General features: G+C 35.1%; 2 protein-coding genes across 2 annotated transcripts in view; one reads left to right on the top strand and one right to left on the bottom strand.

Moving 5' to 3' along the window:
• The window catches only part of LOC136803362 (uncharacterized), a 102323-nt gene that overhangs the window by 39352 nt on the left and 36740 nt on the right, over positions 1-26231 (bottom strand). The window contains exons 17-18 of the mRNA XM_067060087.1: positions 24044-24103; positions 20719-20853 (exon numbers count right to left, since the gene is read on the bottom strand). Coding sequence (XP_066916188.1) covers positions 20719-20853; positions 24044-24103 — 195 coding nt within the window. The remainder of the gene's footprint in view (positions 1-20718; positions 20854-24043; positions 24104-26231) is intronic.
• Positions 6793-8551, top strand: LOC136803361 (TNF receptor-associated factor 3-like). Its single transcript, XM_067060086.1, has one exon. It carries the CDS (start codon positions 6858-6860, stop codon positions 7893-7895), a length of 1038 nt encoding a protein of 345 aa, XP_066916187.1. The 5' UTR covers positions 6793-6857; the 3' UTR covers positions 7896-8551.

The raw sequence follows: 26231 nt of genomic DNA, 5'->3' as shown, positions 1-26231 counted from the left end.
TTTTTTTTTTAAGAAACATGGTAGGTAATTACGACTGTTAATTGTGGTGGATGAAGCAACTGAGCAGCAAGTGAGGTCTCCCCTTTAAAAATCGGGGACTTCAAGGATAGGGTCTTGAAACTCGCAATTGAAAAACTCTTTTCGTCCAAGCTTGAACAAAGATTACAATCGACACAGAGGAGGGCTACACACTACCTACACTTATAGAGGCTTAAAAATTATGTAGGATTTTTTTTCTGCTAACCCTGTGGGCTTGTGAATGAACTGGATTAAAGTATAATTTCATCATTTTAAAAATATTTCATTATCTGCTTTCTCGGCTTTATTAAAAAGTCGATTTGCTGAAAGTTCGGAACTCTTTATTCTAGGGTTAGGACTGAAAACAATAGACTTAAATATACAATAATTAAATCAATTAAATGACGCTTAGACATCATTAGATCACAGTTCTTGGTTACGACTGAAAAGTCATCGTCAGTCTTATTCCATAATCCCATAATTAAGCCAATTAAATGCTGCTTGGACATCAATACGCCAGAGTTCTTGGTTACGACTGAAAACAAAAGTCAGCGTTTGAGCAAAGGCTTAATCTTTATTATCGTTTTTGTTCTCAACTGCAAATTCTCAACATTTTCTCAGGCTTTCCAATTTTAAAGAAATAATATCTTGTTTGAGCAGGTTGGAGAGGTTTCCAGTCGGGTAATGTAAAACTTATTAAATATTTGATCATTTTGAAAGTAGAGTTTTTTTCCTAGTACCAGTGGATACCCCTTAAAACCTACAAAAAAGGTACCCCTATATCCTGATAGAGAAAACAATAAGGGCTGAAACTTTTTCTGGTGAGTCTAGGCTACCTAGGAATTTCTTCCCTTGGTATGGTTTTTTGTAAAAGCTGCTAAGAAAATTTTTATTGCTTGATGAAAAAATGCAATTTTAGCAGGTACCCCTTAAAACCTACAAAATGGTTTTCTTGAATAACTTTTTATTTAATAGTTGTTTTGGTCTCATATTTTAAAAATGTCAAAAGTCAAAGTTTGCTGATCTAAAAATTTCGTAGGATCGAAAAGAAACGTTATCAATTCTATCTTTTATAATTCCCCTCTTTACAAAATTTGAGAAATTTGATTTCGCCCCCAGTGGGATCATAAAGGTTAAAAGTTTACTTAAGTGGACCCTCGCTAATTTCGAACTTCTGTTATATTCAAATCTTTCTCTAATTCGAAATAATTCTAAGTTCCCGTCAAGGCGAAATCCTCGCAAAATACTTTCTACTGTTCGAATCTTCTCTAATTCCAAGACAATTCTAAGCCCCATGAAGGTCGAATTAGAGAAAGTCAACTGTATATTGTAATATACTTGTCCAAACGGACTGTCGAAATTATACTTGATTTACAATTTTCATAATGACGTCAACCAGAGAAGCAAAAGTAGACGTAATTTTAGTGATTTTTAATGATTTTCGATTGATGCTTTCGAGGTTTTTACCTCCAAAAACTATGACATAACTTAATTAATTAAGCTTTCAACCAATGCACTAAAATAAGTAGGTGACTCACTTAAGTAAAGCAGGTAATTACATTATCTGGTGTCATTCGCTGGAGCTGTGAATGAAGGAGTCTCTACCCCTTTGGGTGGTTACAAAACGAATACTCTATCGACTCATTTTGCAAAACCTCAGTTCGACAGTTATGACCTATGACCTATGACACAGTAACACTGCAACTAATATCAGAGATTTCGCTTTCAGCGATAAAAAGGAAAAACATAGTATGAGTGACGGTGTGATAAGAATTTTTGTCAAGAAATTTTGCTCAAGGACTTATTTGTCGTATCAACCGAAAGTACACTGTCGTAACCAAAATACTAGGTTAGATGGGATTATAATCCTACAGATGGGATTACAATCCTATATTAATAAATTGTATCCTTTTTCAAAGCATATTTGTCTAACTTGGTGAATTAAAGGGGAAAGTTTTTAATCATGTCAAGACCTTGCCACCCTGAAAAAATAGGAAATGCTTTTAAAGATGACATTCAATTGATATACTGATTTCATCAACATTTTGGGATTTGATTTCTTGTTATTGCACTGTATTGCATCTTTTTTCCGTTTTTTTTGTCGAGTCAATATTTTTGTCATGACCGTTTATGAATTAAAGAGGCAATTCTTTTCTCATCTAATTAATACCTATTAATGCAGTTTATCATTTGATTAGCATGCTATAGATCAACAAAGCTGTAAAATTGTGCTTCTTAAGGCTTGGGAACACGAGCCCACCAACACAAGAAAAAAGTGCATGTCCCATGGTTTCTTTTTTGTTTCACGGGACAAAAAGTGAGGGAAATACCCAAAAGATACGATGATTTTATCCCTTTTTGTCCCAGGGACAAAAGTGAGAGAAGCACAAATGTTATTAAAATAAAAATGGGGTGGAGACACGAGAAAGCGTTTCATTAGGTTGGTGGGATGGAGCATGTTGTATTGCGCCAACACAAAAAAAAACTTCTCGTGTCCCCAAGCCTTTAATTTCTCCTTCGGCTTATTATACACGTTTCCTTTATAAGAAACATCAAAAAGTTGTGAAGCCTCAAGATGTTCCTAATTTTTTGGGGGGTTTTAAGGTGTTCTTAAAACGTTCCTATTTCAACATTTTTGTGAGTGTGTATTTTGATCTACCTTCCGAACGAAGAAATTGCATATCTTGAGAGTCTGCAAAGCCTGAAAATGTTCTTAGAATGTTCTTAAATTTTTGACCATCGAAGACTTGTATTCCTATATAAAAATATTTTAAGGTAAGGTTATGCAAGTAATGCTCGTGGACATTAAAGAGATTGCACCACATTCTTCAAAATGGCAATGTAATTTAAAGCTATTGTTCTTACCGTAAAGGCTCCCTATTAGTGTTTCAGGCGAGCATCACGTTGTAAATTAATTGGGCCGGTAGTCACGTTTTCCGTTTCAAATAATCACGCTTCTAACGAATTACTATATATACAATGTTGGAAACATCTTTCTTGGTGACACTAAGACTCTTGGATTCGAGATCTATCCGTTTGTTTATCGTGTTATTAAGGAAAACTTAATATTTGGATTTTCATTGACAAACTAACTTCAAGGAGAAAACATCAACTTCATCAAATAAAAATTCCAAAGTGAAAGTTCTTCTTCTTAAAACAAGCGAACTGATCGAGTTATTAGCTAAGCGTAACGTAGTTAGACTATGATAAAGATTCGATCTCGGATCACGTTGAAAAAACGTTTACATCGAAATTTGTCGAAATTTTAGCGGAATCCCAAATCTTCTCGGGTTCTATATTAAAAAAACATCAATCTATCAAGAGAAGTAATTTAGACGAATCAGACTTATTTGATACTTAATAAGTTTAGTTTGGCAGCAAGATATTATATTATTATAATATAGCGGGGAAGTCTTTTTGGTGAGTTTTTAAGGACAGACAAATTTCACGCCAAGGCTTAATACGCAAAAAGTCAAAATCAATTCTTAACCACAGCCGATTCAACATTGTATTGAAAGATAACAAGAAGATAACAATACAAAAACCTCCAACAAATTTGCGCAAAAGTTTGGTCGAGACGACTTGACAAGACTGTCTAAATATGACTCGACTTAAACTATCTCCGGCGCGAAAAAATTCCGAGAACACTTAAAATCACGTACCCATAATAATTAAGCACAGACTATATGACCTAAATCTTTTACTGATTTTGGACCACTGCGCTTAAAAAATCTTATAAGTTTTAATAAGAAAAAACTATAAGAGCACAAGGCTTCATTGGCCGAAATATTAAAGAACAAGTTAAAGCGCATTTTTTAAGCAGTGCGAAGAATATCCGAATGCATCGAAATAATAAACAGCTCAGGAAATTCACTCAAGTCAAAATTTCATTTCGCCATTATAGGTTGGACTGACCCTGAAAGAAGAATTCAGTCTGGATACACGTTTTTTTTTTATAAGGAACCTTAACTTTGCTCTGAGCCTGGAGTTCCTTATTTTTACAGAGAATTTCAGTCTCAGAGTTCCTTATCGAGTTCCTTACTACATAGGAAATTTTGAACTTTTTGCCCCTAGAAAGATCAAAATTTGAACAAATTAGTCCCAATAAGGTACATTATTTTCAAATCCACTTATTCTCAGCCTGAGCAGTTCCTTAACAATTCCTTATTTTTTGAACCATTTTCAGCCTCGAGTTCCTTATAAACGTGTTCCTTATAAAAAAATAAACGTGTTTTAATAACCTCAAAATGTTGGCAAAAAAAGAAGACAAAAACATACATTCCAACGTTGTCATCCGCAAGGAAAAATCCTTCATAGTTAGCGCCAAAGGCTAGATCGTCATGTTTTTCATTTTGAAATACACGTTCTTTTTCTAAGAACAAACTATATAAGAACATCAGGCTTCGACGGCCAAAATGTTAAGAGCAAGATAAGAACATTTTAAGGCTTTACGGACTCTAAAACAGCTGATTTCTTAGGAAAATGGGTAAAATGGTAAAAAAAAATGGCGAAAATATAGGAACATGTTAAGAACATTTTTAGGCTTAAAACTCAAAAAGTTAAGAACATCCCAAGGCTTCAAAAATTTTGGAAAAGAAAAAAGTGGAGTATTTTCACAGCCCACATAATAACCGTAAGAAAATAACAAACATAACAGGGCTATCTATAAATTATGGAGGAGATTTTCCAAGGAGGAAATTTTTAATCCTCACGTACATACGCCTACACGGATACGTATTTACGTTACGTTAATTCTTGATGAAGACGGAAGAAAAAATTGTTTGAATATTTGAAGAATAATATTTGGTTTGAATACAATCATATTCAAACATACTGCGATATCAAGTAAATATGTATGATAATATTTCTTCATTAGCCAATATCTTCAAATCTCAAATGATGTTTGTTTTTCAAAGTAATAATGAGAGTGCCAACTGGCCAAGTAGTTCGTGACGATTAATGATGAGCCTAGCATAGTTAAAGGTTTTGAGGCGTTCGTTCGGTAAAAAAGGTTAAAGGTTTTATTTTTACATAAGAGTGTTCCCGTTTCATATTAGGACAGTGTCTGCCTATTGTTATACTATGCTGATATAAGCAAAAACTGTTTTTCTTTTCCTCTCTCTGACCAATCTCGCTCCACATCCGTGTCAATCCAATGTGAAAAAGCTTGTGAATGAAAACTGATGAGTAAGCAAACGATATCACTCTTATTTAAAAACAAAACCTTTCACAAGTTCGTCTTAGTTATGTGCTATTCTTTTCTTTTGAGTAACAAGTCTTGGTTTATAAGAACAAAGAATATAGGGACAAAGCTCTAAGGTTGAAAATTTTAAGAACATTTTGAGAGCATTTTCATTTTGAGGCTTGGGAAAACTTCAGAAAATCACATCAAACTACTCAAAAAATGCTGAAAATGAGAACAATTTATGCAAAAATTTATAGACAAATATGTTAAGAATCCGAAATATTCAAAACCTTATGATATTTTTTCAAACAACCATGCAAGGTTATATGATTATGTTAAATTTTACATACAAGCTATGATAATGAAGAAAAAAAACGAAGTGGGTGATTTTTGTAGCGGTGAAAAGTTTCTTTCTTCCTACTTCGGATGTTGGATAATTTCATGTTCTCATGTTCTCTAGTCCGTAGAGCCCTTAGGATGTTCTTAAAATGTTGTTAAACATTTGGCCTGAAGTCTTTTATTCTTTACATACTGTGTTCTCACATATGTGATAAGTAAAATCCTTAGTTTTACAATTAGGTGGGTCGGGTTCTAAAGGACGTCAAAGTGTTTTGGTCAAGGTCATTTCTAGCGTGACATTATATCATGTCATGTTACAACGAAAAGACATTATTTTATTTAAATGCCTCAAATCATATAAGGCGTTTCTACCCTATAAACTATAAATAATACGGTCGAAACAGACTTGACCAGGACATAATTAAAACAACGACGTTATTTGATTGATAAGAGGATAAGTAGTAGAAGAGAGAGAGAGGGAGAAAAAGGGGAAAATCTAACGAGCGGAAAAAAAATCAAACTTTGATCCTTAAGTTACTATTGGTTACAGATTGGCAAGTGACGTTTTGACAACATTGAACAATGGACGATTAGAAATTAAAAAAAAAAAGAGATAGTCGTGACACAATTATGATATTATGTTGAATAGTAAGAAGGAGAAAGAAAAGAGACATTAGCTTGACTCTCTTAGTATAAAATGACGGGTTGAGACAATTTTACAAGAACATTCTCGTAACTACGTTACGGCTGTAAGAGGGAGAGAAGAGAAAAGATATTAGAGAGGAGAGGAAAAAATTATTTGTGTGTTTTTGAAGTTGTGTTGTCGTTGTTGTTAAAACAAGAGAGCTCGACAGATAGGATAGAACATTTTACAAATTTGAAACTTATTTAAAACGTATCACATATCTAAAGGTTTAAGATGAGGTGATAACTGTTTTACGTGTGCATACGTGTAATATGAAAGCGAGATTTTACAAAAAAACATTCTCTTTTCTTTAGACTTTAGTCAGATAAAAAATTTGTTTGAATGTTGTCAAACATTTCGTATGTCCTGACGAAATAAGACATTGATAAAAAACTTTATTTTGATCTAAAGTAAACGGATTTTATTTCGTATTAAAAAAAAATTGATAGAGTAGCAAATCCAGGTCAACAAATATCAAATATTATGTTTTATAAATAATATGTAGGCCAGGGTAGAACATCAATCAAAGTAGTGTCATTTCGACAAAAGACTCCTCAGCCTCTATATTGTATATAATGTTTCGTTTTTTTTTATTCTAGCAAGAAAAATATGCAAAAATAGTTTGAAATCATGATGCGTTCAGGTAGCAGTAATTCCAACAACGTTCAACAAAATTCTACGACAAGTTCACAACACCATCACCTACAACAGCATCAACAACAACACCAACAACGAAAAGAACACGGCAATCCTTCACAACAAACCATACAACTGTTGAAAAAACAAAATGCACAGATGAGACAACAAATTTCCGAACAAGACCAACGCGAACTTACATTAATGGAAACCATACGACAACTCCAGGCAACTGTCGAAAACCAAAACAAAAGATTCGAAGAATTTCGAAGTGACGTCATGGAAGAGTTCAAATCACTAAAAGAACAATTTTCAAAAGTCACCTTAATAGAAGGTGCATCTTGTCCGCCTAGTAACCCCTCGCGGGCGCCTTCACCCGCCCCTTCAGAAAGCAAACAAGAGGCGGACGAGGACGAATGCATGTCTCCACCAACGTCACCACAGCCTCAAGAAAACGCAGAATCAGCCAATAATACTGTAGCAGTATCAAAACGAAACCTCTTCTCACTAATCAAAGAAAATCGAAAATATATCGACCAGCTCGATTTACGTCTACAACTTCAAGACAATACGTATTACAACGGGCGTATTCTATGGCGCATAGAACATTTTAAATCGCGAAGACGACAAGTTTTGAATGGGAGCATTAACGCTTTACATAGCGCGCCTAGTTATACGAAATCACAAGAAGGCTACAAATTCTGTTTAAGAATGTACCCTAATGGAGATGGTGCAGGACTTGGAACACACCTTTCAGTCTTTCTAGTAATCATGAAGAGTGAATATGATAATTTACTTGTATGGCCGTTTAACCATTCTGTTAAATTCACATTGATAAATCAGTTGAACAGATCAAAAGACTTGATAGAGAAAATGGCACCAGAAAAGAGCTCAGCTAGCTTTCAAAAGCCAACTAAAGAAATGAACGTGGCTTCTGGATGTCCTATGTTTGCTCACCAGGCTTGCTTGGAACAGGATGGTTATTTAGTTGATGATACCCTTTTTCTTGAGGTTTGTGTGGAACAGGGTTGAATAGTATTAAAGATAAAGATTGTTGAACAACACATGACCTATAATACCTCTTTTTAGATAGAACCGGAAAATTTTGTGAAAAAGACACACATACATAAACACAGAAAAAAAACAATAACAAAGTTAATTGTGTTTTGATAATACAAGATTCTTAAAAAAGTTGACATGACCCTGGGTGGTTTATTTTAAAAAGGTAAAAAGCATATTGATTATGTGATTTATCATAATTTTTGATTTGATCTCAAAACCATCTTATCGTGTTAGAATTTTGTGGGAGAAACAAATATACTATCGAAATCAGTTGTATCTGGATGTTATCGGAACAAACTTTCGGGAGTTTCCACAACCCCAGTATCTTGACATTCAGTTTCGTTGTTTGTTTTTTTCGTAAAAGAAATCTTGTTTTTTTATTTATTGTCATAATAATTCTATAATAGACCTCCTTTAGCTTGTATATATTATTTTTTTTAAACCTTGAAAAAAAAACAATTCCTAAATTTTTGTAATATTTTTTGAAAGAGTTAAAAAGTACAAATTACTTACTAAGAAAGAATAAAAAATTTATACTATCTTGAAAAATTCGAAAATTCATTTGTTACAATCATCATTTCATAGAAACAAGAAATATATTGTCGATGTTCGGCTGTTCTTTGTGACATTGAGCTTTAAATTGTTCTCATCCTGTTCTTATTCCTAGGGCAAAATTCGAGCGTTATATTGGATTTTTACCTCTAATGGCCTCTTTACTTTGCCTAAATCAAGTTAGTCTAGACTCGACAGTAGAAGAGCAACTCCAAATATCGAATTCGCCATTGGATTTGAAATTTTCAGAATCAGTTTGTTATATATAAACTTATATAATATTATTTTGTGGTGTTTTGAGCCTCTTTCTTCTTATATAAAGTGTGTTGAATCATCCTCAATCTCCTTTCAAGAGAAATTGGCCGAAAAAAAAAATTGATTCCATCATTTCTTTTCCTGTACAGCCAATTACAGGATCATTTCAAAGAATACTTTCAATTGGTCTTTTGAACAAATTTTCGGTAAAGACATGATTAGAAATGACTGATTATATTTCCTTCGTTAAACTGTCTTTTTATAAGATCCAATCAACAATAACCATGATTTTTGGGTTATAATGTTCTTAATACGTATGCTTTATACACGCTTTTTTTATAAGAATGGTGTAAATCCATTTCATCAGGGATATTCTTAACTTTTTTGGGATAATCATCTTAAAATATTCTTACAGCACATTCTTAGGATCCTAATTCATACTAGATTTAATATACATACGTCTCAAGCATAAAATTTACTTTTGCAAGGATTGAGCCTTACTTGGGGGTAATTGACAATTTATAATTGAAAATGCTCCTAAAATGGCATTCTTAGCTTCAGTAGCAAAATTCCACGATGGTGATATTCTTAGCATATTCTTAGTTTTTTTGGCCATTTTCATCATGGATATTCTTATAAAGTGTATTCTTATAAAAAAAAGCGTGTACTTTATGACTAAAATAGTGCTTAAGATCAGCATTTCTTAGTCATTTCTGAAAACCGGGGCTGAGATTGTTGTTAATTTTGTTTAGTTCTTAGGTTTTTGCCAAAATTGAGTCTCATATACAAAAAAGATTATCCTTATGTTCAAAAGCCTGTATGTTGTGAAGATTGTCTGGTTTTCTGTTTAATGTGACAAAATCTTTTCTGTCTGAAAGTAACCTTGCTTATTTTGACAACAAATATTTCCATATTTCATGTCTTGGGTCTTAAGTTTTTTTCGACAACTGTGTAGTTATTGTTGCCCAGGAGCCTGTGAGTTCCCAGAGTCAGAATCTTGGCCAACATGTAAGGTGGATTCCTTAACAAGCTGTAAGAACAAATTTAAAACCAAATGACATAAGGAAATATTTATATTTAGTCCCGAGGGAGGGGGATTTTTCTATTTTGGTGTTTTTGTGATCCTACATGGGACTGGCGGTGGTGAAAAAAGGTACCCTGACCAGCGGCACAAGTACCCCCCCCCGGGTATTTAGTAGCTATTTGTCAAAAAAATAATACGTATAGCCAAATGTATGAAAAGATCTAAATCAGATTTTTTGGTAGAGTCTGTGGAGCCTTAAAATGATCTTTATTTCTTAATATTTTGGCCGTCGAAGCTTTATTGTTTTAAACTTTTAGACTTTTACATATGTTGTTAAAGTAATTTTTAGTCCTCAAATAAAAAAAGCGCCAGTTTAAAAATCGAATATGACACGCAGCTTGTAAAATTGTCCTTTGTAATACTTGAAACACTAAACCGTACTCTAAATCAATTGATTTCAAAACAATAGCTATAATTAAAACCCATTACACAGGCATAAAGTGACGTTACAAGTAAATTTGGTGACTTTCATAACTGGCTTTTTTACTTTGCTTTCATTTACACATTTTTTTTATAAGAACAAACTATATAAGAATATAATAAGGCTTTCGATCTACAGAAGAACCTCCAATTAGCGGACACTCTAAAAGGCGGACACTAATCCGATTCCCCGATGGTGTCCGCTAATTAGAGGTTCCATTGTATGGCCAAAACATTATACACTATCCGGGGTATTTTTGGAATTTCGGAAAGGTCATTCATAGGGGAGGGGTACTTCCTTTCCCCCTTATTATACAAAGAAATGCTGCCGATTATTTCATAACTGCATTGAAGTTGCATGGATAAATTTTATCATTTTTAGTAAAATGATTCTTTGCGGAGGAGGGGAGGGTTTACACCTCCAAAGTTATTTTCTCGTTTTCCCAAAGATTATTCTTAAAAGATCAACAAAATCAAGAAAGTCAAGAAAGGCTTAGGATTTATGGCCGTGACATCTTGGATTTAAGATTATTCAATTAATCCATCAGTTTGCAAAACATCTCACCATTCGAAAGTAAAACACAAAACCGAAACTTGGAATACAACAAAAATTCTTGTCCTGACAGAATTAAGTTTTCGAAACTTGATGTAACTGATATATCAAAATGTCATCAGAAAAATTTTGAGGTTATCTCATTTTTGTATATAAAGCTCTCTGTCAGAAGAGACATGCAGATTCCAAGGTCAATTAAAAAGCACGAGCGATGAGTCAACAATTTTAGTTTTCATAAGGGGCCGTCCACATAGTACGTACGCACTAAAATGTCGAAAATCGGATACCGCCTCCCCCTGTACGCACGCGTACGCAAATGGCTATACCCCCTGGTAAGTACGTACTTTTCATCCACACCCCCCCCTCAGTTGAAGAAAATTTGACTCCTCCCCTCCTCCCGTACGCAAGCATGCGCTTTTGAGAAGACTCCCCCTCCCCCCTTAGTGCGTACGTACTATGTGGACGGCCCCTAATAATCTTCTTATATGTATCGTAGGAGGTAACCTGGAGATTCTAGCTCTACAGTGGAGTCTCATTAACTCGGAGCTCTATAACTTGTCGAATGTCTCCTTAATTCGAACAAGTTTTATGTTCCATTCAGCAGGCCCGTAGCAACCGGGGGAGGGGGCGCCAGGGGCAGTCCCCCCCAATAATTTTTCAAAAATAATTATTTTCATTGTTGTTGATGGTTAAAAAGTTAGCTATGAAATTGTTTCAATCTGTTGTTGGAAAATAGTTCAAAAATAGGGTCTTTTTATCTAAAAACTCTAGAAAATTCGCCAGCTCACGGCGTTTTTGTTCGACTTCAACTTTTATGCCCCCTCAATAATAAATTGCTTCCTACGGGCCTGTTCATTTATGCCTTATAAACCTTACTCCGTAACTCGAAATTTCCTTGACTCGTACAAATTTGTGTTCGAAATATGGAGACTCAACTGTATAACCAAAACAGCTCGTTCAGTGGGTTATCCTCTAGACGATCCTCTAGACGTTCCAAACTCTACCACCACTATATTTTGCCGTAAACTGCCTTGACGCCCTGACTCTACTGTGCATATATTTTTCTAGACGATGTTATCGTCCGTTACAGTGATAGTAAAGGCGGGAAAAATGGCGGTATGGCGTTATGGCGGTATACGGAAAAAAAATCGGCGGGAGAGTTTCGAAGAAACGGACGATAACTCTTTGGCATAAAAAAAAATTTGCGGTTTTGCTTGGACTAACCAGTGAGACTGGTTAGTCGCTCCGTGCTGAAAACTTGCTAAATTTATGGGCCGAGCTTGGTTCAAACGATCAAAACACGCAGGTCACTGGGAAGAGACACAAGGACAAGATGGATCTATGGTTTTTCTGTGAAAATCCAGCTCATTATGGATTCTTTCTTCTTGGTTCATTTGTTTTATCGAGACTACAAGATAACTTAGTTTAAGGGAGTACTTTTTCCTCAAGTATGCCTCTGTAGAAGCTGTTTTAAAATGATTTTTCAACAAGTCTACATACAGCAAAAAGACACAGAGAAACTAAGTAAGGTAAGTCAGTTTGTATATTTCTTATGAATCCTATGAATCACAGGCAGCGTTTCATTAGATATGTGAATACCCTCATATCTCCACTCTTAAAAAGTTATTTTCATCTGGTGTTAGCAGTTCTTTGACAACTTTGAAAAATGTCAAACAAAGTACTTATTGTCAATTGTGGACTTTAAAAGACTGCTTTTAACATACTTTTTGTTTGAACGCTTTCACATTTTCTCATTTTTATTTGAATTGTCGAGAAGTTCAGTTACCTAGTCGTACCTGTAAAAATTATCAGATTATTATTCTAAATTTTCTAGGTAAGAATCAGAAATTCAGAAATAGGATGCATGGGAAAAAATATGGCAGAGAGCATAATACAGAAATGAAATATTTGGCACAGCATCCTGGTATAATTTGAGATTATGAATTGCAATATTTCACTTCACGTCGTGGTTTAATTTGGGATTACAAGTTGGAATTATTTCACTTGACGTTCTGGTACAATTTGAGATTATAACTTGGAATATTTCACTTGACGTTCTGGTACAATTTGAGATTATAACTTGGAATATTTCACTTCACGTCGTGGTTTAATTTGGGATTATAACTTGGAATATTTCACTTGACGTCCTGGTACAATTTGAGATTATAACTTGGAATATTTCACTTGACGTCCTGGTACAATTTGAGATTATAACTTGGAATATTTCACTTGACGTCCTGGTTTAATTTGGGATTATGACTTGGAATATTTCACCAACGCCCTGGTATAAATTGAGACTATTACTGAAATATGTCATCATGATATGCAATTTTTCACTTGACGTCCTCATATAATTTGAGATTATGACTTGGAAAAATTTACATCAGCCTTCTGGAATTAGTCGAGACTGTAATACAGTATTGTCGGAAGACAGTTTAGAATCATTTGTTTATCATGATTGAATTACCTATTTATCAGTTTTTGTAAATAAGAAATTTAATGTCATTTAAATCTGCCTCAAGGTTTTTACTAATCGGTATTTTTCCATTTTAAGCTAATTTCTGGGAATTTCTTAACTTTTCTCCTATTTCATCCTCATTTTTAATGTCTCTTTTTGGGTAAAAAGAAATTCAAGCTCAAATCAAATCAAGATCAACATACTGCAAAGCTTACAAGCTGGAACTTTTTTACTTTTTCCCTGCAAAAGTTATCATAAGATTTTTCATCCACTACTGTAAAAATTTTTATCAAACAAAACAGGAAAGTCACAAATTCGAAATTGCTAGTATTTATAAAACTGTCAATGATTTGTATACATATCCTTTGTCTTTGAGCAAAATGGTGGTGGGGAGAATATACTATAGCTTTTTATTTACATGGACTTTAATATATAAAAGGGGTAAATATAAGGATATAATCCTCAGGCAAAAAAACAACAACAAACAATTAAACTTTACATGATTTGATGTTTTTTAAGAAATTTGTAAGGTGAAAGTTTAGATAGATATCCTTGTTGCAAAGAAATTACAAACTTATTAAAGAAATGACTGCTCATAAAAATTTGTTATTCTAAGAAAAGAAATTGTAGTTCCAAGAAAATATAAAAGGAATAAAAGGGAGAGGGCATTCAAAAAGAAAGATATCATTTCTTGGAATCTCAGTTTCTTTCTCCCGCCTTTTTTTTTTGTTTTGATTTTTTCGAATACCGAACACAGTTGGCCTCGCATACGGAAACTCGAATTCGTACGATTTGGGCAGTTTTTGTATTTTGTGCCAAAATCGTATAGTCTAAGACTAGCAACTCTACCGACTGTAAACTCTTTTCGGCAAAAAAACCCGTTTGTGAATTTTCTTCGGCTTTGGGCTTTTTTCTTTGATAGTGATTCGTCTTAGACTATAACATAGTCTAATATTTTTCCTGCGTTTACTATTACTCTATCTAACGGACGATATCATCGTCTAGTTATCCTCTCGAAGGATACCTCACAATCTAGAAATTCGCAACCTATGGAAGGGACTAAATACAAGGAGCGTATATTTGATTTCAAATTTATTCACTCTGTTCGCTGCAAAATTTTCTTAGGGAGGGTGGGGTGTGCCAAATGTTGACATAGTGTCACACCACTATTTCTCTCACATGCGGAAAAGTAAAGTTCAACATTTTTGAGCGAACCAGTGTCATAGAAAAGCCACATTCACAAGTGTCCATACAAGTCGTGACGGGGATTCCATTATTTTCAACGATAACAACAACATGGAGACGCAAGTATACGTAAAATCAACAAAGTGACGTCAACAAACAAAATACCCAGCGAATAAACAAAACAAATTACACAGGTTTTTTTATAAGATAGTAGTATAATTTAGCTCGGTCACGTCTATTCTCCATTTTTCTTCTAGGCTGATGGCCTTTAAAGTTAGTTGAAATAATTGTTTTCTTTACAATTTCTTAAAACTGAAGCTCAGAATGGTTTGGAGTACTTTAGGCTGAATACCAGGTATCGTGTGTTCTTATAAAATTGTTCTTATACAAAGAGGTTGAGGGCAAACGAAAGCAGCGGTTTGGCAGTATAAAAAAATAATTATATGTTATTAAATAAAGATATCTATAAGGGCATAAAATAGAATAGATAACAGTACCCTTTTTTATTGTAAAATGAACCAAAAGATTTGCTTCTTGAATTTCTCTCCATTTCTCATAAAAATAATCTATATTTGCTTAGCATTGGCAATTTCGCCGTAATCATTAGCCTTCTTGTTCTTAAGAAATACTTTCTCGACTTTAAGGGCTTAAAGAGGCTTAAATAAAAATGTGTTTAAATTAATAATTCTCCAAATACGCTTTCTTCACTCGTTTACGAGCTTAAAAGAGGCTTAATGAAGCATTTTCTGAGACTAGCAATGTGTTCTTAATTTGTTTTAGGTTTAGCTAAAATTGAGCATCGTATTCTTATTAAACTGTTCGTATAAAAAACGGGCATTTTTCGTGTGATACACGTTTTTTATAAGAACATCAAAAATATTGAAGCCTTGGGATGTTCTTAGCTTTTTAAGTTTTGAACCTAAAATTGTTCCTAGTATGTTCTTATGTTCGCCATTTTTTGAGTATTTTTGTCCCTTTTCTCGGGCGTTTGAGAGGCCACAAAACCTTAAAATGTTCTTAATATTTTGGTAATCGAAGCCTTATGCTCTTCAAAAAACGTGTAGCAAGCTGCTATAAAACCTTAGTGAAAAAGATTGTAATTGTCGCGACTGAAGCTGATCAATATGTATGTGGAAAAATGTAATTAAAGAAACTACCTTGGCTAGTAGGCGCAGTGACTTTAACTTGGAGCTGAGAAATAGGATTGTTTGGATGGAAAACCGCATAAAACATTAATACATACTGACTGTATTGCAGCTTGGCTGTAAAACTACAAACATTCTAGATATTTGGAGTTGAGATGAACTCCGTTTGACTGACGTGGACAATAAATGAATTGGAGAGGTGCCAGCAATAACCTAAACCGTTTTTGCACCAGATTGGCTCGCAATAATTGTTTAGTAATATATCAAGGCACCGAATTCACTTTCCCTCCCAACGGGGCGGGACCAGTAATTAAACGCCCGCCCTCATACTCTATCTCAACTACTCCATAAAGTGCATCTTCAAGAAAATGTAACAAAACTTCGGGCCAGAAAATCATGTCACTTTGAAAAATGGACATGTAGCCTAAGGTAGTTTTCAGTTGTACGCAAGAAAAGCTTTACGTCGTGTAAGCTGAGCCTAGTGTAAGTTAGAATATAGTTGTGAGACTGTGCTACAAAATACATCCAGTGGCGAATTGTAAACCTAAATCCACCACAAATAGTATCTTCATGTGTCCAAGACGCTCTTAAGCAAGAGACAAATTCAGACGACTCAGGAAATAATATTGACTCTTCCAAGGAAAAGGTCCGCTTAAACAGGAAAATTTTTGAGCACATAGTTCTTATCAAGCCAAGTGGTTTTAATTTTGGTTTTCCAAACGAAAACAAAAACTAATAGTTATTTTTTATAATTTAATGGGATAAACTTTCGCGGGGATTAAATTTCGCGGATTTCGCCGATTTGGGTGGCATCCGCGAAAATCTGCGAAATTAAATACAATGGAAATTTGGAAGGGCCTCAAAATATGAGCAATCTCATTGGCTTAAATGGCATAAATGTGTTATTCCTCAAGAACAGTACAAATAAGTCCAAAAAACAGTGCAAACATTGAAGGAAAACGGTGTAAATACAAGCTAAAAATTCAAAATGGTAGATCGAAGCCGAGAACGTGTTCGAAAAGCCGTAGAACTTATGTTCGAATGTTTCTTGGAATGTCATTGAGAAAAATCAAAACAAACCCTAAAAACTTTTCGTGAAAAGCGTCACCTAACAACTGGCATTAGATACACTTAAAGGTAACTAGGCGCAGTAAAATGATTCTACTTAAACATCAAATTTATAGTGAAACATGAGATCAGCAAAAAAAGAAATGGTTGATTCAAGTTACGAGGTCAGATACATGCTTTTTTTCAAAAGGACCTGCACTTTTGGATTTTGATCACTCTTATTTTTGGAGACCTTTATGGTTAAATGCTGCTAATAAAGTTTAAAACACTTATTTAAGGTCAGCATTCCTTTCCAATTCCAATTTCTGAAATCGGGTCCTAGGCTTGTTCTTAAATGGGTTGGTGATTCTTATGTAAAATACTAGTCTATTGATATAATTTGGAAAGCATCTGGACTGAATGCGGAAAAATTTATTTGTATAAGAATCTGTATAGAATTTCAGATAACAATCTGTCCTCACTGATTAAAAATAAAATGCATATGGCATATCATCATTTTGGACATATGAAAATTGAGGAAAATTAATTAAATTAAAATTAACAAGAACTGTTTTCAAAACAAGAATTGTAGGGAAAAACGTGATAGTAGTAGGTTGAACGTTATTACATCGTTTTTTTTTTTTTTGAACTATATAAGAACATAAGGCTTCGATGGCCAAATTGTTTTAAAAGAACCATAAGAACATTCTGTAGACCCTAGAGCATTCAATTAGGAAAGTGGACAAAATACTTATAAAATGGTGAAAATAAGAGCTTGTTAAGAACATTTTTAGGCTTGTAACTCAAAAACTTAAGAACATCAGAAGGCTTCAGAAATTTTGGATGTTTTTATAAAAAAAAACGTGTAAGCAAAAGAAGAAACATTGTTGGAAAATTTTTGATGCATATTACAAAAAAGCTAAACAACGTCTGTCAAGACCAAAACAAACTAAAAATCAACTAAAAGGATTTTGGACAACATTATACATTTCTTATTGGATTATGTCTGTAAGAACAAGAAGCTGAACAAAATATTAAACTAAAAAATAAGCGAACTATCGAATATTTAAGTGTATTTAATGCCAGTTGTTAGGTGACGCTTTTCAAAAAGGTTTTTGGTTTGTTTTGACTTTTCTTTGACATTCCATACGTTCTACGGCTTTTCGAACACGTTCTCGGCTTCGATCTATCATTTTAAAAATCCGTTTTTGAAACTGAGCTGAAATTGAAAGATCCTTATAAAAAAATCTTGTATTGATTAGATATATACCTTGGTATTTAGTTTGAGGTTGACCATTTTCCTTCTTGGTTCTCATGCCAGTAAAACTGATGTCAGTAGCTAATTGCAATTTTCCTCTTGAGTGAAAATTAAATCGAATGGAAAATGATTGAAAATTGGTGTAAAAGTCATAATTGTGACAAAAATTAGCATACACTTTTCCTCTTACGCTCTCCAAAACCATGCTATAGATCAATAAATCGCCGTGTCAATTCAAGACAGCCTTAAGTCCATTTTTTCCATTTTGAGATAATTGATTTTAAAGGTTGAGATGTGTTGGACTTAAGGCTACACATTTCATGTCAATGCTTCATAGAAAATAAAATTTGCACTAAAATTTAGGACTTAAGGCTGTTTATGGTTGATATATTATGGAAGATTCTAAATTCTTATTTTTTTTGAATTGCAAAATATACCTCTTTCCCATTAGAATTTTGTGGAGTTAAGGCCGTTTTTGGGAAGCGTGCATGCTGAAAAAAATGGACTTAAGTCTGTCTTGAATTGACACGGCGAAATAGAAAGTTCCAAGAAGTCAGTAGGAATGACAAAAATCAAGTTCTTATAATGATTAAAGTAATGCAGGTGAAATTATTCATCTGATTAGTAATTGGAATAACGTTATTTTAATGAATCCGAGTAAAACCCTTGGTTCTTGAAAAGAATCAAATGTAATAGACCTTTTCATAAATTACGTCACGAACATCACTTACCACGTTTTGAGATTACTGCCATGGTGATTAACTCCCAGCAGATTTTATCAAAACTACTTTTTATTCATAAAATAATCATGTAATATCTTAAGGGACATAATCACCATGGTAATTGTTTGAATACGAGGCAAGTGATGTTCGTAACGTAATTTATGGAAAAGTCTAATGTAGTTGACCCTCTTTATAATTCGAATTTTTCCCTTTCAATTTCGAATAGGTAATGGACAATAGGTCAATGGACAAGATGACCCGACAGTTTGCCAGATGATTTTTTGAACAAAAGCCTTTGACAAGCAATAAGTAGGGGTAGGGTTAGGGAGAAAGCTAAAAATTTCAATTTTCTGTTTGAGTTGAACTTCAAATAGTACTTTGCATCGAGGTACTGTACTACTACTAAGAAACACTTAAAAGAAACGGTGTAAAGTGGAAATGCGAATAAAGCCAAGTGATGAGTCGGGTAAGGTTTTTAAAAAAGAAGAACGCTAAATATATAAATGTTCAGCTCTTATCTAATCGCATTCAAAATGTACTTCGCATGGCAGTACTGTACTATTCTTAAGAAACTCTTAAGAGACGTGGCAACGTATCAGATTAAGATACGACAAAAAGAGCCGTATGGTCAAGACTAATTAATTTAACAAAGGAAAGTACAGGCAGGAAATGGAAGGATGTTTATTATCTGATTATTGTATAATCATATGATTGTTCAAAACAACATGTTGAATAAGCACGTATTTCGAATTAGTTCATTGGCCTCTTATCCAATTCAATGTACTGGCCAAATATGGTAGCGCGCTTGCCTCCCGACGGAGGGTTATGGCTCGAATACCCCACCCACCTCCCAAATTGACCGTCGCCGCAGCAAGCTCTTGAATAACTAATCGCCTCAGGTAATAGTGAAGGTCACGGGAAAAACCAGTTCTTATGATATATGTGGATTCGGACCCTAAAGACAAAAACCATTAAATTAAAGACAATTGTATACAACAATTCTCGCTATTATGCTCCCTTGAGTGAAATTTACAGCAGGTATGTACCAACATCAATATAGCATGAAATATTATATGCATCGGAAAAGGGGTTAAGCATGTAGATATACCATTTCGGATTTGGACGACAAATTGAATCTAATATCTTCTTTGCTTTCGCTCAGATATACCGGTATGAAAGCTTTCATTATTACACGTGCATCACGTGCATTATTATTATTAGAAAGCAAACAAAAATCCTTTCTTAACCAGTTCACATTATTAAATTATTAGATAATTGAAAAAATGCTGTATGCACATCTATTATTGTCAGCTTTAACCATAATAGTTTCGAACGAAAGTAGTTTCTCGACCATATTACTTCTTTTTTTGACAATAACTAGGCCGTCACAAAAACGTAAGTAATTTGATCTTGTCAATATAGTTTCGTTTGCATCAATACCATACATTTATAGCCAGGTTAACGTTATTCAAATTGAGGTCTGAATCGCTATTTCCCATTGCCCTCTCACTTTTTTGTTGACACATTTTTAAGTCACCTGTTTTCATGCAAAAAGTGAAAAATTTTCTTCATCGTGCAGCCTAAAATGCCCCCCTCTCATTTCAAACGGCTCGCCGGGACTCATAGGACAGATGGACAGGGTTACATTTGCAGGATGAAATATTATTTTCTCCTTTTTCATTCCCTTCCTGTTGTTTACACGTCAGGACCAAAGTGTGTCGCGAGAACTTACTAAACGATGTCTGTGAGCACCTTAGTTTCCCTATCCCGACTTCTCTTTCACGAAATCTTCGGCGAGCCTTTATTTAGCGATTTAGAAAATTATTGAATAATAAGTCCCAAACAGAAAAACAATATGAGCCCTTTAAATATATTTCTTTGAGCATTACAGAAATCATTTTAAACCAAAAAATATTTGGCTGATGATTGCCGTTCATACGGAAGGCTTAAAACTTTAAGAACCAAAAACTACACATCTTTCATTCTAAAAAAACAGGTCTGAATCGCAGACCTGCTCTATAGATATACTTCCTATATAGAAAAAAAGCTAGGAAAGAAGCTCTTTTTTCTAGAGGGTGAGCAGAAGCCTAGAAAACATAAACGAACAGACTTACTTCAAGTCCCAAACGAAATACTCGAGCGTGCGTGACGTCATCAACCAAGTAGAGTGAAAGGTCTACGAAACACGAGAGCGTGTAATTGATCTTGAAGTTAGGATTGATGTTCACGTTCGAAAATAAGTCACCACGCTAAAAAGTGAAGTGAATTTATTTTTTTTCAATCATGGCATCTCCGGGTTAAGGTCCATGGCAAAAACTAGGTCCACACTGAGTTTTAAGTCCTATCAACGATTCATAATTTGTTTGTTAGCCCCCAGGGCATTCGACCCTCGAAATTTTGTTCCACGAAACAAGGGTCATTCAGTGTAAATTGTGTAGGAGTTCCAAGCTTACGATAAAATCTTTTGCTCATTTTAAAAATATTGCGCTGAAGGTGAGGTAAGCATGGTCGAGCTCTAAGATCTCTACAGCGGTCATCATTCAAATGAGTTTTATAAGTGACAGGAAGGGGTATTTAGCGTCTGAAGATTGGTATCCAGACAATTCCCCGACCGACAATTCCCCGACGGATCATTCCCCGACCGGACAATTCCCCGACAGACAACTCCCCGAGCGGACAATTCCCCGAACGGACAACTCCCCGAACGGACAATTCCCCGAGCGGACAACTCCCCGAACGGACAATTCCCCGACCGGACATTTCCCCGAACGGACGATTCCCCGACAGACTATTCCCCGAACGGACGATTCCCCGAACGGACAATTCCCCGATTAATGAAGAACTGACAGGAGAAATCTCATGTTTTTTCAAAATGTAATTAGTTTTTTTGTGTAAATTGCCACCGTAACGAACTTGCGAGCGTCGCTTCACGAATATACTGGAAAGAGAATTTTAATTCAAAAACGGCAGGGAAATATTTACTTGATGAAAAAAAACATGTTTACGTTAATTTTTTCCTTTTCTTTTTTAATAATACGCAGATGAATAATTAACAAACTTTTTGTTTCCCGTAAAATATGTAACAAAAGACTATTTACATTTGTGTGAAAGTTATCGGTTATCACTAAAAAACAAAAGAATAAAACAAACATACACGTCTTTAAAAAGCAAGGTTATAAGCAATACCACGGAGAAAGTTCAACTTATCGTTGTTGTTGTAATTCTCAACAAGAGTTTGTAACCGTTCATTTATACGTCTGTATGCCAAGCGTTGGCGGGGTGGATTTGCGCCAATCAACACTTGAGCTCGTGTGTGGTCGTGAAGAGCTGAATCTTGCTGAGTGCTTGAATAAATTTCCAAATATCAGCATGACGTATTGAAAGAAATGCGTTGAATCGATTATGCCAACCCTCCAGATGGTTATTCGTTCGCGGAAGGTTGTTTTCCACACGGCCATGAACGTTCCACATAGCATGGGCGAACCTAGGTCGAAGTCGTCTCCCACGGCGTTGTTCTCCTATATAATTCGTTTCAAAGTAATCCAGGATAACCTGCTCATCGTTTCCACAATGGTTGGAAAGTCAATAAAAAGAACCAGAAGTCAAGAGATCAATTATTCAAAGTAAAAAGCCACAATTTTTTGAAAAGGTCCATTGTGTAAAAAAAACAAATAAACCTTGAGTGGGGAGGAAGAAAAAGATTATCTTTATTGTTTATGGTTGGGCTATTAAACAAACAGAAGTATAAATTTTAACGCTGCAATGAAACCCCAACAATTCACATTAATTTCTTTGGCCTTTTCAATTAAAAAACGTGAGATTTCTCCTGTCAGTTCTTCATTAATCGGGGAATTGTCCGTTCGGGGAGTCGTCCGTTCGGGGAATAGTCTGTCGGGGAATTGTCCGTTCGGGGAATTGTCCGTTCGGGGAATCGTCCGTTCGGGGAAATGTCCGGTCGGGGAATTGTCCGTTCGGGGAGTTTTCCGTTCGGGGAATTGTCCGGTCGGGGAGTTGTCTGTCGGGGAATTGTCCGGTCGGGGAATGATCCGTCGGGGAATTGTCGGTCGGGGAATTGTCCGGGATTCTGAAGATTTGAAACGAATGATATGTGAGCATTGGGACAACCACCCCGGACAGTTTCCCCGGACAATTCCCTCCCAGTACAATTATCCGTCGAGAAAACTGATCCCCCTCCACAGAACAGTTGCTCCCGGACGATTGCCCATAGGACAATTTTTCGCTACAAAAACATGTCCCGTTTCGCGTATCGGAAGGAGAATCTTTTTATATAAATTCACTTTTTCAATTGCATACCTGGCATAGCACGAGACACGTCAGTGGTTTTTAATAATTGAATTAAAATGTTTCTTAAGCTAAAAAGTCCTGGCAGAGGTTGTAAAAAGTAAGCAGTCTTTTTATTTTCGTTTTGTGGGTTTTCGAGGTTTAAATTATGTTTGATTTTGAAATGATCCTATGCACTCGGTACGCTATCATTCTCTCATTGTTTCCATGAAATAAAATACCAAATAACAGAGATTAATGACAAAATGAGAATCATTCATTTGAATACCAACAATAAATACCAAAAGTCAAGGTGCATATAAATGACTTTTTAACAAAATTAGCCCTAACCACTGACCAACCCTGGACCAAGTTTCTCAATCCCGGCCAAGCAAAATCTTTGATCGGAGTTTTTTGAAAAGTGGTACCCTAATAGCGGCACTACTCAATAGCAGTGTAAATGCATCGAGAGTGCTAGATCTACTTTCCCTCAAAAACTTTTGATGATGTGGCGCCGTTAGACTTTAATTTTTAACACTGAAATGGCTTCTTTACGGATACCAATTCAAAAAAAACTTCGATCAAAGATGGCGGATATAGCTTGGTCCAGGGATATATAAAGGTCAGTGGCTCTAAGAAAATTTATGTAACCATGATGCCGATAAATAAAGATAGAAAATTAATTGAAGGCATCGAATGATTCTAATCCGGCCATATTTGGAAAGGGTGAGGAGAGCCGTAAAGGGCGTCAGGGGTGAGGTGGTATGGCAATGGCGGACAAAGAGACATACAAAGTAAAATACGAAGGGAAACTTCTTTACAAGGGAGCTAATCTCCACGAGAGCTAATTTTGGAGACGCTGGATATAAAATTTAAAAACATTGCTGCCACGCCAAATTCAAACCTTTTTAGAATTTTCGCTGCTCTTCAAAACAAAAGGGGCTTAAGCTAAAATCTCAGATATTGTGTTGTCGTGTTGTGTTGTATTGACGTAGTGTAATACCTAAAATACTTTTAGTAGGGGTACTAAAATACCACTTCTCTAAAATGGGGTGTTGGGATGCTAACATTTTTCGAAAACCCTCTTAGTACATATATCCCTCCCTGTATCAAAATTTATTCTAAGATAAAAATGATAGTCAGTTGGAGTCAACTTACCAATGAAAATAAAGATAGTGTGTGATTGGCGTTCAATGTATATAATCGCCGGTTAGAAATCTGAAATAAAAAAGACAAAATTATAATTACCCAATCAATCAATAATCCCTTGCCAAAAGATAAGGGGTTTGAAGATACCATGGTATTGAAGTATTGATTTCAAAGTCCCAAAGGGGCTAGATCCGTAACTCTTGGATGGGAAATGAAGCCACTTATTTCCCGTCCAAAACACATGACCCGCGTGTTTTACAAGCAAAATTTCTAACTGTGGGGCAAACTTAAGGCTTCACTTTTCTTGCTTAAGACAGCTTGAGAAAGGTTGAAGGTTTCTCTCTAGTCCGAAATTCAATGGATTTGAGATCAGATCATCTTAAAAATTTCTTGATTTTTGGTCAGCCTAAGCTGAGCATTCAAATAGGTAAAATTCGGTTCTTCCATCATAAGACGACAAAAAAAAAATCCGATTTTCCGATCTCACTTTTATTTGTTATTTGATTTCTAAACTTTCTTCCGATCGGGTTAACTTTTTGGGTACTTTTAGCGTGCGTTGTTTTTACAGATCATAATGTAGTTTCAAGATGGCGGCTCAAGCGATAGTCAGATGTGATAAGTCAGTGTAGTACCAAAGTATTTCCAGTGTAAATCTGTTGCAAGCTTCAATTTCTGTCATTTATTTTTTAACTCGGCAAATTAAACACATGATTTTCATCAAGGGGATTCTTTTTCTACATCCTTTGAAGGTTTAAAGCCGTTTGCTCAAGTTTTTGTTTATGTTGAATTTTCTGATATATACTTTTTATTGCTGCTTTTTAATAGTTTTTGCAATAAAAACATATTTTTCTTGTTTGCCTCTAGGGGATTGATTGATGGTTGTTATAATGTTATTGGGATTTGATAAAGTTTACAAAAGTACAGCTACTGTATAAATTTGATATAAAGACTGGATGCAATCGTGCTTTTTTGGACTTGGACGTGTTTGTGATAAAGTCGAATCACAAAAAAATGTTTGGTTCCCGTCATTTCTACTTTAAAAAGTGGGAGTCGTTCGGCCGGTCAGTCGAAAATATTTTTCTGTTAAGAAGCAGTTATACGTCTTGTTGAAAGGGAATTCGTGTGGACTGATCCGAATTTTAAAATTGAGAAACCGTGGATAAACTGGTGTTTTCGGTTTACTCTCCATTAGCATGCGGCTCTCTACTTCGATTTGAAAACTTTTAAACACAGAGCGTGCAGAGGTCGACAGTGGAAATCCAGCAAAGCAGCGGAAAAGCTTTCCGACTCTCCAGCTCTACCTGCTGACCGTAAATCAGATGACGGGAACCAAATGATGACATCACATCTCCTATTATTTGACTTGCAAAATTATGACAAATGGTCTTTGGAATTTGATCATTTATAATTATATTAATATTAATATATACAGTTCTTGTTGAAATTGATCAAACTATTTTTCACGCAGTTCCGGACGCAGATTGTGTTTTTCTAACCTTTTTTAACCTTGGCACACATTTTGACTGAATGATGGAATGGAATGAATGGCGATAACAGTTTATAGATATCTCTTATCAGACTTGCCGAAAGCGGGCTGCCGTCAAGTTACACAACATGCACACTCTCGCCACAACTTGCACAGCCATAACAAACAGATCAATCTGGTCTTCATTTAACATTGTTTTAAAGTTTAAAAAACACTGCCAGTGCTTGGCACAGAAGAGAGGACTCCCAGTTGAAATTAATTCCTATACCGCTAAACTGTTGAATTTATTTATTATGGTTGTTTGTTTATTCCGCCAAGGCGGTAAATCAATCGCCCAAATTCATAGACCAATCAAAAGCGAGTTTAAAGCAAAACGGGGGAAAAATGAGCTTCCCCGCATAGTTATGAATTTCAAGTTTTGCTTTCGATTATCATTTGCGACCAGCAAAGTCTTCAAGATGGTTGTGTGCATGTTGTGTAACTTGACGGTTACTAAACTACAAAATTTATTTACCCAGACTGGAGGGACCATCCATATAGTATATACGTACACAGTGAAGGGGGGAGAGGGGGTTCAGCAAAAGCGTACATCTATTGTTTAAACAAAGTCATTTCTATTGTTCTCTGCGTACAAGGGGGGAGGGGTGTCAAATATTTGGAAAATCTTTGCGTACGTACTATATGGACAATGCTAAAGAGAAGTATACTTTG

Source organism: Clytia hemisphaerica, unplaced genomic scaffold (genome assembly GCF_902728285.1).
Source record: "Clytia hemisphaerica strain Z4C2 unplaced genomic scaffold, Clytia hemisphaerica genome assembly, whole genome shotgun sequence".
NCBI classification, from domain to species: Eukaryota; Metazoa; Cnidaria; class Hydrozoa; order Leptothecata; family Clytiidae; genus Clytia; species Clytia hemisphaerica.
Note: the sequence above shows the minus strand (reverse complement) of the source record. Positions and strands in the feature narration are given on the sequence as shown.

Coding starts and splice junctions, on each gene's coding strand:
- LOC136803361 (XM_067060086.1), top strand. CDS start 6,858: ATGATGCGTTCAGGTAGCAGTAATTCCAACAACGTTCAACAAAATTCT.